Source organism: Opisthocomus hoazin, chromosome W (genome assembly GCF_030867145.1).
Source record: "Opisthocomus hoazin isolate bOpiHoa1 chromosome W, bOpiHoa1.hap1, whole genome shotgun sequence".
Taxonomy (NCBI): domain Eukaryota; kingdom Metazoa; phylum Chordata; class Aves; order Opisthocomiformes; family Opisthocomidae; genus Opisthocomus; species Opisthocomus hoazin.
The window spans coordinates 28,523,872-28,544,149 of NC_134453.1; the positions used below are offsets into that span (position 1 = coordinate 28,523,872).

Consider the following 20,278-nt stretch of genomic DNA (forward strand, 5'->3'; position numbering starts at 1 on the left):
ATGTTCGCTTTCTTTTTGTGCATTACCTGAAAGGGCTTAAGTATCACTTGTTTGTGTGTAGCTCCATATTGTCAGTTGAGCTGTCTAGGGCCTACTATGGCCGTGTGAGGTACATTACTTGTTTTGTTTTTAAATCAACAAACCCCCATTTCTGAAAAGTAACAATATTATGTTCTCTTCCTCTCCCTGGTCCAGTTGAACTGGAGCTTTTGCTGTATTGTACAGGATCTACAATGATTGCTTTCTAAAGCCCGTGCCTTAGGTAGCTGTTTTTCTGCAGTGGTACAATACCATTCTTGATGTGTAGAGCTGCATATGAATAGCAAGTATTAGAAATCTAGCATCAAGGCTGCAAATTATTTTTTTAATACAAGCCTTGACTAACAAAAAGTACTATTTACTGAAGTGAGTAGATTCTCTGATAGAGCAGAAAACTAGGAGCAGTTGGAACAGGGAAGGCACGGGGAATCTAAATTGTGGAATGGTCTCTGCCTCGATTTATCTATTTATTTCGCCTCTGTTGTACTTTCCAACTGACAAACAGAATTGGGTAAAAGAAATCTGTCGCGGGTTTTTTTGGCTCCTCCCTGCTCTTACTTCTATGTGAGGAAGCATTTGTTGGGTATTTCATAAGCTTTCCATGCAACTTCGTAAATATACTTTTTGTTTGGACAAAAATGTAGCAGGCATATGCTCTCAAAATATGCAGTAATGTGACATGAGTGCCTAGTGAAACTCAATATAGTGCTCTGAGATGGTGCTTTCCATTTTTTCTTTGTAGGAGTTGAAACTGTTCCTATAATCACAATGCTGTTGCAAAGGAAATTTTGCTGAACTAATAATTGTTTTCTGGTTGAGACACCACCACAAGTATTTAGTTGTTGAAGTCAACTGCTGTGGAAATGAGCCTCCCTCCCGTGATTTGGCCCATACCAATGATCTCTCAACTGCCATCATCACAGAAATTTATGGGGAAAGGATCCACTCCCACTCATTAGCATGAAATCAAGCACCAGATCTTGGAAAGAATCTGGTAACAAATCAGCAAGCAGCCCGGCATGGGTGAGCAATCTCCACATGCTGCTTTGCAGAGCATGCTGTGTGTTGATTCAGTTGAAATACCTTATCCCTGGCATGTAACGCTTGGTGATACTCAGCCTAGAGGTGATGAATACATGGATAGCTATGCTTGAATCCACATTCCTGGAGAAGAGGTGCAGTCTCCTGGTCAGCCAAAGATGGCAAGAGTTTTTAGCTACTGTTGCTATATGTAAGCATCCGGGAGTACTACAAATAGTTCCCAAATAAAAAGCAAACCAAATCCCTCCTCTGCTTTTCAGGGCGTGGCAGTCCTTTCAGTAGTCTGATTTGGAAGTTATTGCCTACCAGTGTCTAAAATTGGAAAAAAGAGAGGGGGACCTCAATCCATCCCACTGCTACCAGTTTGATGCCAGTGCCAGCAGTAGATGCCCAGGGCCTGGAGAAGGATCACAGGTCAGCAAGAGAGCACCTGAAGGACAGCACAAAGGAACTCCAGACACTCCAGCCAGCAATTCAGCTCCATTGGAGGGGCCCAACTTAAATGCCTCTATGCAAATGCATGTAGCATGGGGAACAAGCAATAGCAGTTAGAGACGTGCACACGCCTGCAGGGCTATGATCTTACTGGCATCACGGAGACATGGTGGGATGGCTCCTATGACTGGAGTGTTGGAATGAAAGGATATGGGTTCGTTAGGAAGGACAGGCAGGGGAGACAAAGAGGGGATGTCGCCCTCTATGTCAAAGAGCAGCAGGGAGCTCTGCCTGGGGATGGATGAGGAGACCACCCAGAGCTTATGGGTCAGGATTAAAGGCAAGGCAGGGACTGGTGACATTATAGTGGGAGTCTGCTACAGGCTACTCGACCAGGAAGACCAAGAGGATGAGGCCCTCTATAGGCAGATAGGAGCAGCTTCACGTTCAAAAGCCCTGGTCCTCATGGGGGACTTCAGCCACCGCAACATCTGTTGGAGGGAAAACACAGCAGGGCATAAGCAATCCAGGAGGTTCCAGGACTGCGTTGATGACAACTTCCTTCTCCAAGAGACAGAGGAACCCACAAGGAGAGGTGCTATGCTGGACCTTGTGCTCACCAACAAGGAGGGGCTGGTGGGGAATGTGAAGCTCAAGGGCAGCCTTGGCTGCAGTGACCATGAAATGGTGGAGTTTAAGATCCTTAGGGCAGCGAGGAGGGTGCGCAGCAAGCTCACTACGCTGGACTTCAGGAGAGCAGACTTTGGCCTCTTCTGGTTAATATTCAAGGATCACCTCCTCCAAGCTCAAAAGCAATGCATCCCAACAAAGAGGAAGGCAGGCAAAAACGCCAGGAGGCCTGCATGGATGAACATGTCATAAAGGAAATAAAGGGCTAGAGATCAAAACTGTTTTCATGGTCTTGTCTAAAACGGGAAAAGAAATCATGGCAACTCAAATGTGTTTAGATAAATGTTGCCTCTAGTTTTGGGTTTATGCCTGATTACCATGTTACTTTACGGTTGTTGATTTCTGTCAGCATTAGAAGCATGGCTGCTGTTGGTCTTCTGCTGGCTAAGGCCTCTTTGTCCAACCTTGACAAGACCAAGAGACACCTGACCTATTTTTGCTGGACCAAGAAAGCCTCTCGGGCTTTTCAGAGCTGAGGTGTGCAAGGTGCTGCCATGGATTTGGGTGCTTGTTGTAGCTGGGTTTGACATTTGAACTCTCTCATTGACTGTACGTGTTCTTGAAGGCAGCCACCCCTCAGGGTGTGCCTACGCCACAGGGGTGTGTAGTGGCTGATGTCAATACTCATGGAGGTGGAGTCCCTCTGGAGCAGCCTGGCTGCACCCACACTGCATAGCTCTTGGCTTAAGTCTTTCCTGGGCCATAAGTTATGACCTTGACACATCATTATTTTTTTTCTGTGGATTGTTTCTTTTTTTTTTCTTTTCTTTTTTTTTTTTGTTCTTCCCAAAAGGCTTGAAGACATGCGGGGGTGTTGTAACCAGACAGACTGGTGCTTTCATAACATGATGTTAATGGTATGTGTTGCATGCTCTGGGTTATCGTGTGTGAATGCTCAGAAGAGGTTAGTGTGGAGGGTCCCAGAGGAACACTGAAGGACCATTCCAGGAGAAGGGACCAAAACTGGGGCCTTTCCCACCTGCTTTGCTGCTTCATGGGTAATGTGGTGTGTGGGGTAACAGTCCTACCAGCTTTGACCATTTTTTGTTCTGGAAGGAAGTACTTTGAGCAGAGTAGGAACAAATTGCACAGAGAGGGGTTAGATGTCCCATCCCTGGAAACATTCCAGGTCAGGTTGGACAGGGCTCTAAGTAACCTGATCTAGTTCAAGATGTCATTGTTGACTGCAGGGTTGTTGGACTAGATGACCTTTAAAGGTCCCTTCCAACACAAACCATTCTATGATTCTATGATTCTATGATTCTACGAACAAGGAGTTCCTGGACAAACTCAAGCACAAAAGGTCAGAAGGGCACGGAATGGCAATTTGCATGGCAGTTTACACAGGCAAGGCATGCAGAGAAGGCATGCAGATAGGGCACAGTCCCCCTCCTGGCTCTAAACAGTAGCTCAGCTTGTGGTCATCTAGCCATGGTTTCCACTCCCCCCAAAGCCATTGCCAGAAGGAATGTGGCAGCCCAGACAGAGGTCCCACACAAACACACAGCTGTCCAGGTCTCTGGCTGCAGGGAGTGCCTGAGCCTGGCAGTCATATAGGAGGACAGGAGGACAGCAGAAACAACAGCTGTGTTTGGTGTGACCAGGTAAATGATCTGCTCAGCCTGGTGGCAGAGCTGAAGGAGGAAGTGGAGAGGTTAAGGAGTATCAGGGAGTGTGAGAGAGACATAGATTGGTGGAGCCGCACCCTACCATCCCTGAGGCCAAGGCAGCAGATGGAGGCTCCACAAGAAGCAGAGGACCCCCTACCCTCTCGCCACCAAGCAGAAGGAGGGGACCTAAGAGATGGAGGGGGGGGAATGGAAACAGGTCCCTGCTCGGGGCAGCAGGCGAATCCCCTCCCAGCCTCCCTCACCTTCCCAGTTGACCTTACACAACAGATATGGAGCTCTGGAATTTGAGGGCCAGGGAAATGAGGATGTGACTGAAGGTCCATGCAGGGGGTTGCCTAGGGTGCGTCAGTCAGCCTCACACATTATGACTGCCCCAGTTAAGAAAAAAAGGAGGGTAATTGTCGTAGGCGATTCCCTTCTGATGGGAACAGATGGCCCAATATGCCGACCAGACCCATCCCACAGGGAAGTCTGCTGCCTCCCTGGGGCCTGGGTTAGAGATGTTGCTAGGAAACTCCCTGGTGTGGTGCAGCCCTCTGATTATTACTCACTGTTGGTAATGCAGGTTGGCGGTGATGAGATCGTGGAGAGAAGTCCAAAAGCCATCAAAAGGGACTCAAAATCGCTAGCCCTTGTTCTCGTGGGGGACTTCAAATTACCAGAATTCTACTGGAAATACAACACAGCAGAGAGGAAACAGTCTAGGAGGTTCCTGGAGTGTATGGAAGATAACTTCCTGACACAGCTGGTAAGTGAGCCTAGCAGGGGAGGTGCCTCCTTGACCTGCTGTTTACTAACAGAGAAGGACTGGTGGGAGATGTGATGGTCGGAGGCCGTCTTGGGCTTGGTGACCATGAAATGATAGAGTTCTCAATTCATGCTGAACTAAAGAGGGGGACCAGTAAACCACCACCATTGACTTCCGGAGGACAGACTTTGGCTTGTTCAGGATGCCGGTCAAGAGGGTCCCCTGGGAGAGAGTCCTGAAGGGCAAAGGGGTCCAGGCAGGCTGGACATTCTTCAAGGAGGAAGTCTTAAAGGCAAAGGAGCAGGCTGTCCCCATGTGCCACAAGACGAACCAGCGGGGAAGACCACCGGCCTGGGTGAACAGGGAGCTTTTGCTGGGACTCAAGAAAAAAAAGGAGGGTCTACCACTTATGGAAGAAAGGGCAGGTGACTCAAGAGGAGTACAGGGGTGTCATTAGGTCATGCAGAGAGGAAATTAGAAAGGCACAAGCCCAGCTAGAACTCAGGCTGGCCACTGTTGTAAGGGACAACAAAAAGTGTTTTTACAAATACATCAAAAACAAAAAGAGGGCTAAGGAGAATCTCCATCCCTTATTGGATGCAAAGGGGAATATTGCCACCAAGGATGAGGAAAAGGCTGAGGTACTTAATGCCTTCTTTGCCTCAGTCTTTAATAGTCAGACTAGTTATTCCCAGGATAGTCAGCCCCTAGTGCTCGAAGATAGGGAAGGAGAGCAAAATAAACCTCCCATAATCCAGGAGGAAGCAGTTAATGACCTGCTATGCCACCTGGATGCTTACAAGTCTATGGAGCCGGATGGGATCCACCCAAGAGTGCTGAGGGAACTGGCGGAGGAGCTGGCCAAGCCACTCTCCATCATCTATCAGCAGTCCTGGCTAACAGGGGAGGTCCCAGATAACTGGAGGCTTTCCAATGTGATGCCCATCTACAAGAAGGGCCAGAAGGAGGATCCCAGAAACTACAGGCCTGTCAGTCTGACCTTGGTGCCGGCCAAGATTATGGAGTGATTCATCCTGAGTGCGCTCATCGGGCATGTGAAGGACAACCAGGGGATCAGGCCCATCCACCATGAGTTCATGAAAGGCAGGTCCTGCTTGACCAAGCTGATCTCCTTCTATGATTAGGTGACCCACCTAGTGGATGAGGGAAAGGCTGTGGATGTTGTCTACCTGGACTTTAGTAAGGCCTTTGACACTGTTCCCCACAGCGTCCTCCTGGAGAAACTAGCTGTTTGGATGGGTGTACTCTTCGTTGGATAAAGAACTGACTGAATGGCTGAGCCCAGAGAGTGGTGGTGAATGGAGTTAAATCCTGCTGGCGGCCAGTCACGAGTGGTGTTCCCCAGGGCTCCGTTTTGGGCCTGGTCTTGTTTAACATCTTTATTAATGATCTGGATGAGGGGATTGAGTGCTCCCTCAGGAATTTTGCAGATGACACCAAGTTGGGCGGGAGTGTCAATCTGTTTGAGGACAGGAAGGCTCTACAGAGAGATCTGGACAGGCTGGATCGATGGGCTGAGGCCAACTGTATGAGGTTCAACAAGGCCAAATGCTGGGTCCTGCACTTGGGTCACATAAATCCCATGCAATGCTACAGGCTTGGGGAAGAGTGGCTGGAAAGCTGCCTGGAGGAATAGGACCTGGGGGTGTTGGTCGACAGCCAGCTGAACATGAGCCAGCAGTGTACCCAGGTGGCCAAGAAGGCCAATGGCATCCTGGCTTGTAGCAGGAATAGTGTGGCCAGCAGGAGTAGGTAGGTGATTGTGCCCCTGTACTCCGCACTGGTGAGGCTGCACCTGGAGTACTGTGTTCATGTTTGGGCCCCTCACTACAAGAAAGACATTGAGTTGCTGGAGTGTGTCCAGAGAAGGGCAATGAAGCTGTTGAAGGGTCTAGAGAACAAGCCTAATGAGGAGCAGCTGACGGAGCTGGGGCTGTTTAGTATGGAGAAGAGGAGGCTGAGGGGGGACCTTATTGCTCTCTACAACTACCTGTGCCACTTGAGAGGAGGAGGTAGAGAAACTGGGAGTGAAGTTGAGCCTGGGAAGAAGGCAGGGGTGGGGGGAACGTGTTTTTAGATTTGTTCTTTGTTATATTTTCTCTCCCCTGTCCAGCTGAAGAGAGGGAGTGATAGAGTGGCTTGGTGGGCACCTGGCGGCCAGTCAAGGTCAACCCACCACAAGTATCTGTTCAGAAAGTCCTCTCTACCTCCTACTCACCTGTGCAAGTCCAAGGAGGTTGTATGTAGAGCTGATGCCCCACTACCAACTTTTATTTTGTTGGGCTGTGGGCTTTGGGGCAGAGTTTTTGCTTACTGCTGCTCTGCAGAGGTAGCGTTTTGATTGATAATAGCACACCAGCACTCTGTTCTTGTTTCTGCTCTGCAAACCTATCAAGTGAAGGTTAATCTGAGTGCATGATGATTCCACCTAGGTATAAGATAAGGATCTTGTGCATTCCACTAGGAAACTAAGGTTTAATGCCTCTTAATTTCATGAATGTTTATGTCAAGACATTTGTTCTGAAATACTTTTTTTCTTCAAATGTCTTTCTTCCCCTGCTTTTATATCTTGTCACTTCTTCCTGATTAAGCATTGATCTCTCTAAGGCATGATTTGTGATTGTATGCTTTTGTAGTAATAAACTTGATAACATGAGCTTAAGAATTTCTTGCAAGGATGAGGAAACATCATTGTTTACACATTTCTTCAAATAAAGAGGACTATATTATTATTACTTAGGAAATTAAAATACTCCTAGTGCTTTTTCAGTTACTGTGATCTTTGACACATTTTAGTGCAGTTAGTTTCTTCTTAAATATTACACTTCAGAATTTTATTACCGAATAACATAATCAAACTGTGCTGCACTCCTTAATCCTTGTATAAAATGTTATTATATGTCCTGTGCCTTATCGTATCTTTTCATTGTTGTAAATTGCTTTGGAGAAATACTTGTGCTTCCTCAGTGAAAAATTTCTGTGGAGTGAGAAGTGTGTGCATCTCTTTTCATACTCTTTATACATTCCTTATGCTTCAAAAATGCTGATTTTATGATATGTAGGTAATTGGCAGTTACTGAAGTCTCACTGTAGAAGTTATTTCCTTATCACAGCTTTATATTAAAAATCCTAAATTCCAGTTCTTTGTTACAATTATTTAATAATCTGTCAGTATTTAGGGAAGTGAATGTAAAAAAGAAAAAAAAACCAAACAAAAAAAACCCCTACAAAACTTTAAACAAAAAAGTTGAGTTAAAGCCAGTGTTTGGCTTTTACAACTAATAATATCTCTTAGTCTCTAGAAGACAACAATCTTCCATTCTTAACCCTTTTTTAATCCATTGTCTCACTCTGAATTATGCCACCAGCTCCAGATTGCTTATGTTTCTCTGATAGACTCTCATCATTATGGCAATTCTCCCTTGTCCTCAGTGAAATTTTCTCACTAGTCAGTGAAAGGAGGAGTTTCCCAGCTTGGCAAGATTTATGTTGATATGTTTCTACATATTTTCTATTCCCTAGGTCTTTTGGTCAAAATACATATCTTCTTAGAGGTTCTTATTTTTGTAAATGTAGCATGCTGGGAAAATGAAATGAAAAGGGCACGTAAGAGCAAAACCATTCATAGAGAGCCTAAAAAATAAGAGATGCCCATGGTCTGTAAATATATAATGCTTCAAATCCAAAGCTGGAGATTGATTTTGGGTTCTGAGGTTTTTTTATAACATCTAAAATGCAGCCTTTTTTTTTCAGATTGTTAATTCAAGTTTCTCTAACGCCCTTTGGTTTGTCCAATTGGAGTGGAAAGTAATCCAGTTTTGGAAAAGACTGAGATCTAATTGTGGATTAAAAAACTGTCTCAATGTTTCTGATATTTGTGTTTGGGATTTCAGGAATGGCTTCTTTAGTTACTACTTATACACATATTTCGTGCAGTTCTGTGCATTTCAGACTGCACTGTAGTATGTGACATCTTAAATAATAGTGTAGCTCTAGTCTGTGCTTTATAAAATATCTTGGGATGCATTTCCTGTCCATAATCAAAAGCAGAATATAGGATGTAATTTTATTTGCATGGTAAATGACCTCTGAATTTTATACTCACACACAAGTCTTGTACAGCTACTAGATGCAGCTGCCAAAGCAGTGACAATAGAGGTTTAGTCTCTATAATGGATGCTTAAATAGCCCTGACTTTGTTAGGAGCTGAGTGACTTCAGGCTGCTGAGAGAACAGGAAGGCAGTGATCAGACTGTTTGTATAGTGATATTTTCAATGCAAGAGATGTTCATTAAGCTTGAGTAAGGAGGATTGCAAAACAAGTTTATAAAATTTAAATATGTTATTACAAGTATCTCCTAAAATGTGCTGGTAATAATAGAACTGTAGAATTTCTCAAGTCCTATACACAGTAGCTTAAATTTCAGCAACTTTTTGAAGCTAGAATGTTTTAATTCTGTTTTCATTCCAGCCAAACAAAAATACCTACTAAAGGAAATTAGCCTTGCAGAAGGACAAACTCATGAACAAAGACGGGGGAATCATATAAAATAAAACACAAGAGTAGTCTGGAGCGAGTCATTTCCCTGTCTTCTGGGGTTCAGTGTCTGCCACATCTCAGAAACTTTGATACCTAACTGTGCTTACTGGTGAAGGATGAGTGGGTGGATGGCGAGTCTGCGTATGCCGCTTTGGACATGTGAGTTGACCTGGATTTTTAATTGTATGTGTAATCAACAGCACGTAAAGAGTCTCCAGACCAAGTTAGACTTAAGGAACCTGCACTAAAGAGAGACTGAAGTTCACAAAACCAGCCTGCGGAGCCCCTCTGTCACCCACAGAGCCTCTGTATGTATCCTACAAAGGGCAATAATTATCTTTGACAGAACTGCAGGTTATTAAATGTCATTGGGGCCGTAAGAATTGTGTCTGGTTGCACAAGAACTGGCACAGTTTCAGGAAAGTGAGAAGCACAGACTTTCATCAGCTCATCTATTCCTTTATATTTTTCAATATGACATCAAGAAGTTGCCACAAAGATGCCATGCTAATGGGGACAAATTGAATCCATTTTAAAGACTGGCTGCAAAGGGCCTGACACACAGCCTCAGGAGCTCTGACAAGCTTCAAAGAATTTTATGTGGCCTTCAGCCTGATATCCTTTAAGTGGAAACTCTTTTTGAAGGAGCTTATTTTGTGCCATGAACTTAATTGGCCTTTCTCACTTAAGTACCAGAGTCGAATATTTGCCGTGGCTTTGTAGAGTCTGTGGGATAAGTATAAACTGACATCAGTGAATAAAGCTAGAAGGCACGTTTACTCCTTTTAGCTATGGACACACATATAAGGGCAAACCTTTGTGAAAAATATAATTTTTCAGAGTTAGATTTTAATAGAGGCAAAGCTTTTATTTTTAAAATCTGTTGCCTTTGTTCAGCTTAACTACTACAGTAAATGTTTTTATTCCTAAAATATTTCCTTTCATGTTTTTATAAGCTGTTGAAGGAATTTCTTAACTTTCCCTGAACATATCTTTTGCTTCTGAACATGTCTTTTGCTTCTTTAAACCAATGAAGACTCTTGTGGCAGCATGTATAATAATTTATCGTCTGTCCAGAAAGAACCCAATAAAAATTCTGCAGTCAGTGAGCTATCTTTTTATAACCACATTCTCTTTGGATGACTTGCTATTTGCATTAGTGCCTTACTGATGTAGTAGTCCTCAATGAGAGCGCCTGGGTAGTCATGTAGACCAACTAGGTTAGAGCTGTAAAGACTGTGTTTCTTTACCAATGTATTGATTGGCTTGTGGTTAAGACAGAAAAGAAAAATTATATTAACAATGAGCTTCAGTTCAGGTGTGGAGACTCAGGTTTCTGTTGCTGAAGGGTCAAGAGCTGCAACTATGTAAAGACAGAATGTGTGAGAGAGGAGTGGTTGCACAAACATGCTTTCCCTTCCTTGCTATAGCAGATGTATTCCTCTGATGCGAAGGTAGCACATACTGGGGAAAAAGATCCTGTCTTGGACATTAGTGTGTAATTATACCCTATACCTTAAATATAAACTTCCTAGCTTTCCCAGAATAGCATTTTTTTAGATTTTTTTCACAAAAGTTTTTCATATTACATATAAAGAAGGGTCTGATGAAACTTACTAAGGGCTTAAGGGACCTCTTCAATCGACTTGGTCTAATTTGGCAATACTGTTTAAGAGACATGATCAGAACTCTAAATTAGGCTTTGTGTAAGTGATTTTTGTTCTTTATATTGTCATTAATTCATACTTCTCCAGGGAAAGTGAGAGATCTGCATTTTTATGACTAGAGCTATGTTCAGCAAAATTTATTTCTTTACAAGCCGTACTCTTTAACAGCTGTATATTGTAAGGTAGGATGAGTGCTGTCCTCCTTCAAAACATGTGCCAAAACAAACCAAGGAAAGACATCAATGGAGCAAAGTTCTCTGATTCTTTCCTGTGACAACAGGGAGAGCCTGGCCAGCAGCTGCTCAGGAACTGTTCTGATGTTCACACCAGGTATTGCATGAAATCAGCACAGGAAGCAAACTCATGCATACCCAACTGCAGAGTTGAGTAGAGCATGTGCCTATCTCTCTGTATTTGCACTTTCATGTTATTCAGGAAATGGAAGTCACTTTACTCAATCCAGCTCTATGAGGTATATTTATGTTTTCTTAAAAGCTCTTATAGATTTTAGTTGAGCTGATCTCAGTCTATTAATTGCCGATTTTGCCAAAGTAGTAAGTTGCAATAATAATTTACTTCTCTCCAGCACCTTTAAATTCATAAACTTGAATTTTAGTACCTTGTTGAAGAAACATTTGGAAAAAAGTAACTTCTTCCTTTTCTCCCCTCCTCCCAGCAGTGTTTTAGAGCACTTTGCTGCAAGGGACCACCACCACCACGACCTGAATATGACTTGGTTTGCATAGGCCTCACTGGTTCTGGCAAGACAAGTCTTCTGTCACAGCTTTGCAGTGAAAGCCCGGAGAATATAGTGTCTACCACAGGTAGGATGCTGATTTTATTCCATGGTGTGCTATAATGTTGCCCAAAGGTAATTTCTGAAATGCATAGCAAAGGCAGTAGAGAACTTCAGCTTAGTTATTTTGCTTTTGAAAATACCTAATGGATTGCTTTGAAGCTACCACTACTTATTCTTTCAGTGTTTGATCATAACCTGGGGAATATCCATTAAAACATACAATTTGGAATATGTTGAAAGTCAGAGCATGCACTGTGGTGTAAGTAGAATCTTTGGAAACAGACATTTACGGTTTACTTTAGACAGGCCTTAAAAGGTTTGTTTCTTCTCTTTTGGTTTTTAAGCGATCTTGTTATATGGACATAAAAAAGGAGAATGTGATATAAAATAGTATGGGACAGTGATGCTCTGAAACTTACATCAGGACTTATTTCTTCTCCTACTTGGTCAGTACTGCCTTGTGATATATGCTAGCAACCAAAAGATTAATTGTAATGGAAATGTTTATTTCTGGTGATAATCCTTTCTTTTAGATCAGCAAAGAGACTTATTTATGTAGTAAGGGCAGACTGAGACTTCCCTCCTGGGGAAGCTGAGGAAGTGTGGGCTGGATGAGTGGTCGGTGAAGTGGATAGAGAACTGGCTGAATGGCAGAACTCAGAGGGTTGTCATCAGCGGCGCTGAGTCTAGTTGGAGGCTGGTGACAAGTGGTGTCCCTCAGGGGTCAGTACTGGGCCCAGTCTTGTTTAACTTCTTCATCAACGACCTGGATGAAGAGTTAGAATGTACCCTCAGGAAGTTTGCTGATGACACCAAACTGGGAGGAGTGGTAGACACACCAGAAGGCTGTGCTGCCATTCAGCGTGACCTGGATAGGCTGGAAAGCTGGGCAGAGAGGAACCTGATGAGGTTCAACAAGGGCAAGTGCAGGGTCCTGCACCTGGGGAGGAACAACCTCATGCACCAGTACAGGCTTGGGGTGGACCTGCTGGAGAGCAGCTCTGCGGAGAGGGACCTGGGTGTCCTGGTGGACGACAGGTTAACCATGTGCCAGCAGTGTGCCCTGGCTGCCAAGAAAGCCAATGGGATCCTGGGGTGCATCAAGAAGAGTGTGGCCAGCAGGACAAGGGAGGTTCTCCTTCCCCTCTACACTGCCCTAGTGAGGCCTCATCTAGAGTACTGTGTCCAGTTCTGGGCTCCCCAGTTCAAGAAGGATGAAGAGCTACTGGAGAGAGTCCAGCGGAGGGCTACAAGGATGGTGAGGGGACTGGAGCATCTCCACTACGAGGAGAGGTTGAGGGAACTGGGCTTGTTCAGCCTGAAGAAGAGAAGGCTGCGAGGGGACCTTATAAATGCCTACAAATATCTGAAGGGTGGGTGTCAGGAGGATGGGGCCAAGCTCTTTTTAGTGGTGCCCAGTGACAGGACAAGGGGCAATGGGCACAAACTGAAGCACAGGAAGTTCCGTCTGAACATGAGGAGGAACTTATTCCCTCTGAGGGTGACGGAGCACTGGAACAGGCTGCCCAGGGAGGTTGTGGAGTCTCCTTCTCTGGAGATATTCAAGACCCGCCTGGACAAGATCCTGTGCAGCCTACTGTAGGTGACCCTGCTTCGGCAGGGGGGTTGGACTAGATGACCCACAGAGGTCCCTTCCAACCCCTACTATTCTGTGATTCTGTGATTCTGTGATTCTGAGATCTGAGAATCAATTTACAAAGAGCTCCAGTGGCATTGAAAAGATACATTAAACCAGACACAACAACCATAGCTAAAAGGTATCTTAAGTTCAAAAAATTTGAATATGCACGCTCATATAGATGAACCAGAATGCCTAATATTGAAAAGGCTATTGTGATTAGAAATAAAAAACACCAGAAAAAAAAGAAAAACAAATTTGTAGAGTGAGGAAAAAGGAATACCTGGCTGCAAAGTTCAGAAAGAAGACAGATAAGGACACAGACATGTGTCGTGGTTTAGCCCCAGCTGGCAACAAAGAACCACACGGCTGCTCACTCACTCCTTCCCCCTGGTGGGACGGGGAATCAGAAGAAAAAGGCAAAACTCATGGGTTGGGGTGAAAACAGTTTAACAGAACAGCAAAAGAAGAGAACAATAAAAACAACAATACCGATAAAAAGAATATACAAAAAGAATGATACTCAGTGCAATTTTCTCACCACCCAATGCTCAGCTCACTCGTGAGCAGCGATTACCCTCCCCCTGGCCAGCTCCCCCACTTAAATACCGAGCATGTTGTCAGATGGTATTGAATATTCCATTTGTTTGGCTAGTTTGGGTCTGCCTTCCTGGCTGTGTCCCTTCCTGGCTTCTAGTGAAAATTTACCCTATCCCAGGTGAACTCAGGAAATTATCCACCCCTTATTCTATACCATCTATGTTATGCCCAGGTCCCACACTTTCCAATTAATCACCACCACTTACCCTGTCTTTAATATATACACACAGAAATCATTCCCTTGGTCTATGGGCCATCCATCTAAAATGTTTTTTGAGTTCATTTAATCCATGGCTTTGGGATCCAACTGTCAAAACAGTCTTTCAGGGCAGGAGAGATGGTGTGTAGTGTTGGATAGTTGCATGCTACATCTGGAGCTCGCGGCTGGTATATCTGGCACGGCCCATGCCTATGGTCTGCAGGTTGAAGATGTCGGTCTTGATGAAGTTGCTGGGTGCCAGCTGCTGAAGCTAGGTCTAGGCCCATCACCGCTACATTTTACTCGGTTTCATCAAAGTCCATCCTTCATTAATTTGGGTGATTCTTACTGTAATACCATTGATACGGTATATAGCAACTATAGTAGTGATGACAGACAGTGACAGGGTTATTTAGCAGATAACATCACAGAAGTCTTATGAGGAACGGCTGAGAGAACTGGGATTGTTTAGTCTGGAGAAGAGGAGGCTGAGAGGAGACCTTATCGCTCTCTACAACTACACGAAAGGAGGTTGTAGTGAGGCAGATGTTGGTCTCTTCTCTCAAGTAACTAGCAATAGGACGAGAGGAAATTACTTCCAGTTGCATCAAGGTAGATTTAGATTGGATAATAGGAAAAATTTCTTTACTGAAAGAGTGGTCAGGCATTGGAACAGGCTGCCCAGGGCAGTGGTGGAGTCACCATCCCTGGAGGTGTTCAGAAAATGTGTCGATATGGCAATTGGGGACATCGTTTTGCAGGCATGGTGGTATTGGGTGAATGGTTGGACTTGATGATCTCAGAGGTCTTTTCCAACCTTAACAATTCTGTGATTCTATGATTTAATTTATTGGTTATTCTCACCCAAAATCAAATCCCTTTGAAGTACACATTGGACTTCCCCATCCTTCTGCATCACTCACCAAGTACACCCAGGTCCTTGAGCAAAAGAAATCCCGTGGATGGGTTTACCTTTGCTTGAGGCAGGACTAACCCAGACTGTCTTCCCTAACATGTTCTTCATGTGCACAATGGGGATTTTATCCCCTTCTACAGTATGTGGAAATTTTGACTGGGCAGGGCAGCTCGACTGGTAGATCTCCTGGTGTTAACTAACCAGGAGGCCTTTGTTGGACGTGTATCCCAATATTTGAAGGTGCAACCACCTAGCGCTCTCAGTGTAGTTTTTAGCAGTCCATTGTATCGTTCGATTTTCCCAGAGCCTGGTGCATCATAGGGGATGTGATATACCCACTGAATACTATGTTCTTTGGAACAGGTGTCTACAAGCTTGTTTCGGAAATGAGTCCTGTTGTTTAACTCAGTTCTTTCTGGGGTGCCATGTTACCATACGACTTTCCTTTCAAGGCCCAGGATAGTGTTCCGGGTAGTGGCATGGGGCACAGGGTAGGCTTCCAACCATCCAGAGATCATCCACCATTGTTAGCACATAAAGCTTGCCTTGGCGGGTTTGTGGGAGTGTGATATAGTCAATCTGCCTGACCTCCCCATATTTATATTTCAAGCATCGTAGCCAGAAAGCCTGAGAGAATTTAATGGCTTGGTTTGCTTGATTGCAGCGCAAGTTCCACATTCATGGATGACCTGCATGACAGCGTCCATAAAGACCACCCCTTGGTCACAAGCCCATCTCTATGTCTCATCTCCTCCTTGCTGGCCTGAGGTGTCATGGGCCCACCGAGCTATAAAGAGTTCACCCTTATGTTGCCAGTCCAGATCCACCTGAGCCACTTCAATCTTGGCAGCCTGATCCACCTGGTGGTTGTTTTGATGTTCCTCAGTGGCCTGACTCTTAGGGATGTGGGCGTCCACGTGATGGACTTTTACAACCAACTGCTCCAGACGGGCAGCAATATCTTGCCACAATGGGGCAGCCCAGATGGGTTTGCCTCTGCGCTGCCAGTTGTTCTTCTTCCATTGCTGCAGCCACCCCCACAAGGCATTGGCCACCATCCAGGAGTCGGTGTAAAAATAGAGCAGTGGCCACTTCTCTCGATCAGCAATGTCTAAAGCCAGCTGGATGGCTTTCACCTCTGCAAACTGGCTGGACTCACCTTCTCCCTCGGCAGTTTCCACAACTTGTCATATAGGGCTCCATACAGCAGCCTTCCACATCCGCTGCTTCCCCATAATGCGACAGCACCCATTCATGAACAGGGCATATTGTTTCTCATCTTCTGGAAGTTTATTAAACGGTGGGGCCTCTTCATCACGTGTCACCTCCTCCTCTGGCGATGTTCCAAAATCTTTGCCTTCTGGCCAGTCCATGATTACTTCCAGAATTCCTGGGCGACTGGGGTTTCCCATTCGGGCCCGCTGTGTGATCAGCGCAACCCACTTACTCCACGTAGCATCAGTGGCATGATGCGTAGAGGAGACCCTCTCTTTGAACATCCAGCCCAGGACCGGCAATCGGGGTGCTAGGAGGAGCTGTGCTTCAGTGCCGACCACTTCCGAAGCAACTCGAACGCCTTCATATGCTGCCAGAATCTCTTTTTTCAGTGGGAGTATAGCGGGCCTCGGATCCTTTATATCCCTGACTCCAAAACTCTAGGGGTCGACCTCGAGTCTCCCCTGGTGCTTTCTGCCAGAAACTCCAGGTTGGTCCATTCTCCCCGGCTGCGGTGTAGAGCACGTTTTTAACATCTTGCCCTGACCGGACTGGACCAAGGGCTACGGCATGCACTATCTCCCGTTCAGTTTGTTCAAATGCCTGTCGTTGCTCAGGGCCCCATTTCAAAATCATTCTTCTTCCGGGTCACTTGACAGAGAGGGCTTACAGTCTGGCTGTAATTTGGGATGTGCATCCTCCAAAAACCCACAACGCCTAAGAAGGCCTGTGCTTCCTTTTTGCTGGTTGGTGGAGACATAGCTGCTATTTTGTTGACCACATCCACTGGGATCTGATGATGGCCATCCTGCCATTTTATTCCCAAAAACTGGATCTCTTGCACAGGTCCCTTGACTTTACTTTGTTTCATGGTGAAACCGGCTTTCAGGAGAATCTGAACTATTTTCTCCCCTTTCTCGAAAACTTCTTCTGCTGTATCGCCCCTGTTATGGTTTTTCTGTGGTCGGAAACAAAAGCACCATGCGGCCGCCCCTCCCCCCGCCGGGGTGCGGAGGAGAATGGAAAGAAACAGGCAGAAACTGGTGGGTCGGGATAAGGGCAGTTTAACAGAACAGCAAACAAAGGGAAAACAGTAACAACAACAATACCGATAAGGAGAATACACAACACAAACCGCACAACAGAGCTGCTCTCCCGGACCGCCACTGCAGTGCGCTCTGTGGTGTCACCCCATACAATGATGTCATCAATGTACTGTAGATATTCTGGAGCTTCACCCTTTTCCAGTGCAGTCTGGATTAGTCCATGGCAAATGGTGGGACTGTGTTTCCACCCTTGGGGCAGTTGATTCCAGGTGTACTGGACGTCCCTCCAGGTGAAAGCAAACTGTGGCCTGCATTCTGCTTCCAAAGGGATGGAGAATAATGCATTAGCCATGTCAATTGTAGCGTACCACTTGGCTGCCTTTGACTCCAGCTGATAGTGAACTTCTAGCATGTCTGGCACGGCAGCACTCAGCAGTGGTGTGACTTCATTCAGGCCACGGTAGTCTACTGTCAGTCTCCACTCTCCAGTAGAATTTCTCACTGGCCATATGGGACTGTTAAAGGGTGAGAAAGTCTTGCGGATCACTCCTTGACTGTCCAGTTGATGAATCAGCTGATGAATGGGGATAAGGGAGTCTTGGTTGGTGCGATACTGTCGCCGGTGCACCGTTGTGGTAGCAATTGGCACCTGTTGTTCTTCAGCCCTCAGTAACCTTACAATGGAAGGATCCTCCGAGAGACCAGGCAAAATGGACAGATGTTTAATTTCTTCTGTTTATAAAGCAGCTATGCCAAAAGCCCACCGATACCCCCTTTGGGTCCTTGAAATACCCTCTCCTGAGATAGTCTATACCAAGGATGCACGGAGCCTCGGGGCCAGTCACAATGGGGTGCTTCTGCCACTTCTTCCCAGTGAGGCTCACTTCAGCCTCCAGTAGACTCAGCTCTTGGGACCCCCCTGTCACTCCAGAAATGCAGATGGACTCTCACCCTATGAAATCTGATGGCATTGAAGTACACTGTGCACCAGTGTCCACTAGACCCTTATGCTCTTGTGGATCTGATATGCCAGGCCACCAAATCCACACCGTCCAATAAACGCGGTTGTCCCTTTCCTCCACCTGGCTGGAGGCAGGTCCCATCTAATCCTGGTCAGAGATTTTTCTGCTCAGTTCCTGTAAAAATGACTTGGAGGTCCCTTCAAGAGTATCAGAAGCAAGATCAAACTGTCTACCCTGTCTGGAGAACTGCCCACTGGAAACTGGAGTGGCATTTTTCCTAACAGAATCCCCTTCTGTGATTTTTTTTCCTTGAAACTTACCCACTCAAGCCTCTACGGTCTAGGTAGATTTTCCATCCCACTTCCTCATGTCTTCTCTGTGGTCACTCACATAAAACCACAGGGTGCCTCATGGTGTGTACTCTCTGTATCCTCTCTCTTGAGCAGAGGAACGCCTACTCCTAATAGCTGAGATACTGGCCCATAGAGGTGGGTAGTAGGACATATTCTCTTCAAGTTACTGGGACTCCTCGGACAGTTTCTCCACAGCCAAGACTCAGGCTTGTAGGGGGGGAAGAGAGACTTTCTTTGTATTGCCGGAGTTGGTCAGCCACTACTTCCACCGTTTGTTCCTCTCTGTATTTGCAGGTCATTATTGCCAATGAGTTTCATACGACGATGATGCACTCCATACAAACATCTGCCGTATGAGTCGTGTACACTTAACTTCATGTGGATCTTTGGATAACTGCTTATTGTCCAAGTCATCATAAGTCACCTTGCGCATGGATAATTCCCTCAGATACTGGATCCCTCTCTTTGTGGTGGTCCACTTCCCTAGGTGACACATAACGTCTTCCTTGAAATGATACCTTTTCTTCATGCCTGAAAGGGGTCGCCTGCAGAGGCTGAGGGCTTGTGTCTTTTTTGCAGTCGCTTTGTCCATGCCTGCTTACCTAGACAGGGATTTCAATGTCTTGGCTTCCCTACCCTCTTATTCCAGGCTACTGGCCCCATTATCCCAGCATTGGAGCAATCAGGTGACAATGTGCTCTTCTGGATGGCAGCTTCTTCATATCTCGCAGCTCACTCAGGGATAGGGATCAGGTGGTTACTGCCTCGTTTACGAGTTCTGCCTCTTCCTCCTCCTCTGCTTGTGATGGCCCTGCTTTGGAGTCTTTCCTTACTAAATGAGCTGACTTTCGCATCCAGTATTTCTTCTTGTCTATAGGGGTGACTGATACCGGCACAGGTTGGTTTTTTGGTTTAGCCCCAGTGCCGGTCTCTGGAGCTGGAGTAGCCGCAGTGCTTGTTGAGGGGGTTGGAGTGGCCAAAGTACCTGTCATTTTGTCATCAGATCCAGAGATTTTCTCTTCCTCTTGAGGGTACTGAATAGTGTTGAACAGGGCTCAGTAGGCGTGGGCCAGGCCCCCAGCACATTGCAGTGATTTGAGTCTCTGGAATTTCCAGGGTGACAGCACACTTTTTTCTAAATATTTGACTAGTTTTTCAGGATTATGTACTTGTTCAACAGTAAAGTTACAGAACACTGAAGGTGCCCACTGTCCTAGGTACTTGCCCGTGCTATCCCACACACCCTGCCACTCATAACTGTCCAGCCTCGGGGCAGATCTCTGGGTGGTATTCTTAAATAGTTGTTTAACCTTAAACAAGACCTGGAACAGTCAGGAGACTTAGCAATAGGAACATGCTGGCTTGAACATCCAAAGAATATTCAAAATTCTCAAGAGCTATTGTAAGTATCCTGGAGAAGAAGAGGAAGGTGAAGGAGAAAGGGAAGGTGATGGAGTGGGGGAAAGTGTCCCCCCTTGTCTCCCCCATAGATTGGCTCTCTGAGGAGAAAAGGTAAAGAGTGTAATTATTAAGTTTCCGAGAGATGGTTCCTGAAGTACGGAGATGATGGCAATGCTGAGTACAAATACCAGTATATTCTCATGACCAGTAATTTTATCATATCATAAACCAATGTTGCACAGTACAGAAAAATGATAACCTTAATCCAGCCCCCAGAGATGATAAACAGCACAACAGGGAAAATATACAGCAAGTAATGTGTTAAATAACACAACT

General features: G+C 45.5%; 1 protein-coding gene across 1 annotated transcript in view; it reads left to right on the forward strand.

The window, feature by feature from the left end:
• The window catches only part of LOC142365578 (ADP-ribosylation factor-like protein 15), a 141,123-nt gene that overhangs the window by 101,741 nt on the left and 19,104 nt on the right, over positions 1-20,278 (forward strand). Inside the window, exons 2-3 of the mRNA XM_075446473.1 lie at positions 4,402-4,584; positions 11,489-11,636. Coding sequence (XP_075302588.1) covers positions 4,402-4,584; positions 11,489-11,636 — 331 coding nt within the window. The remainder of the gene's footprint in view (positions 1-4,401; positions 4,585-11,488; positions 11,637-20,278) is intronic.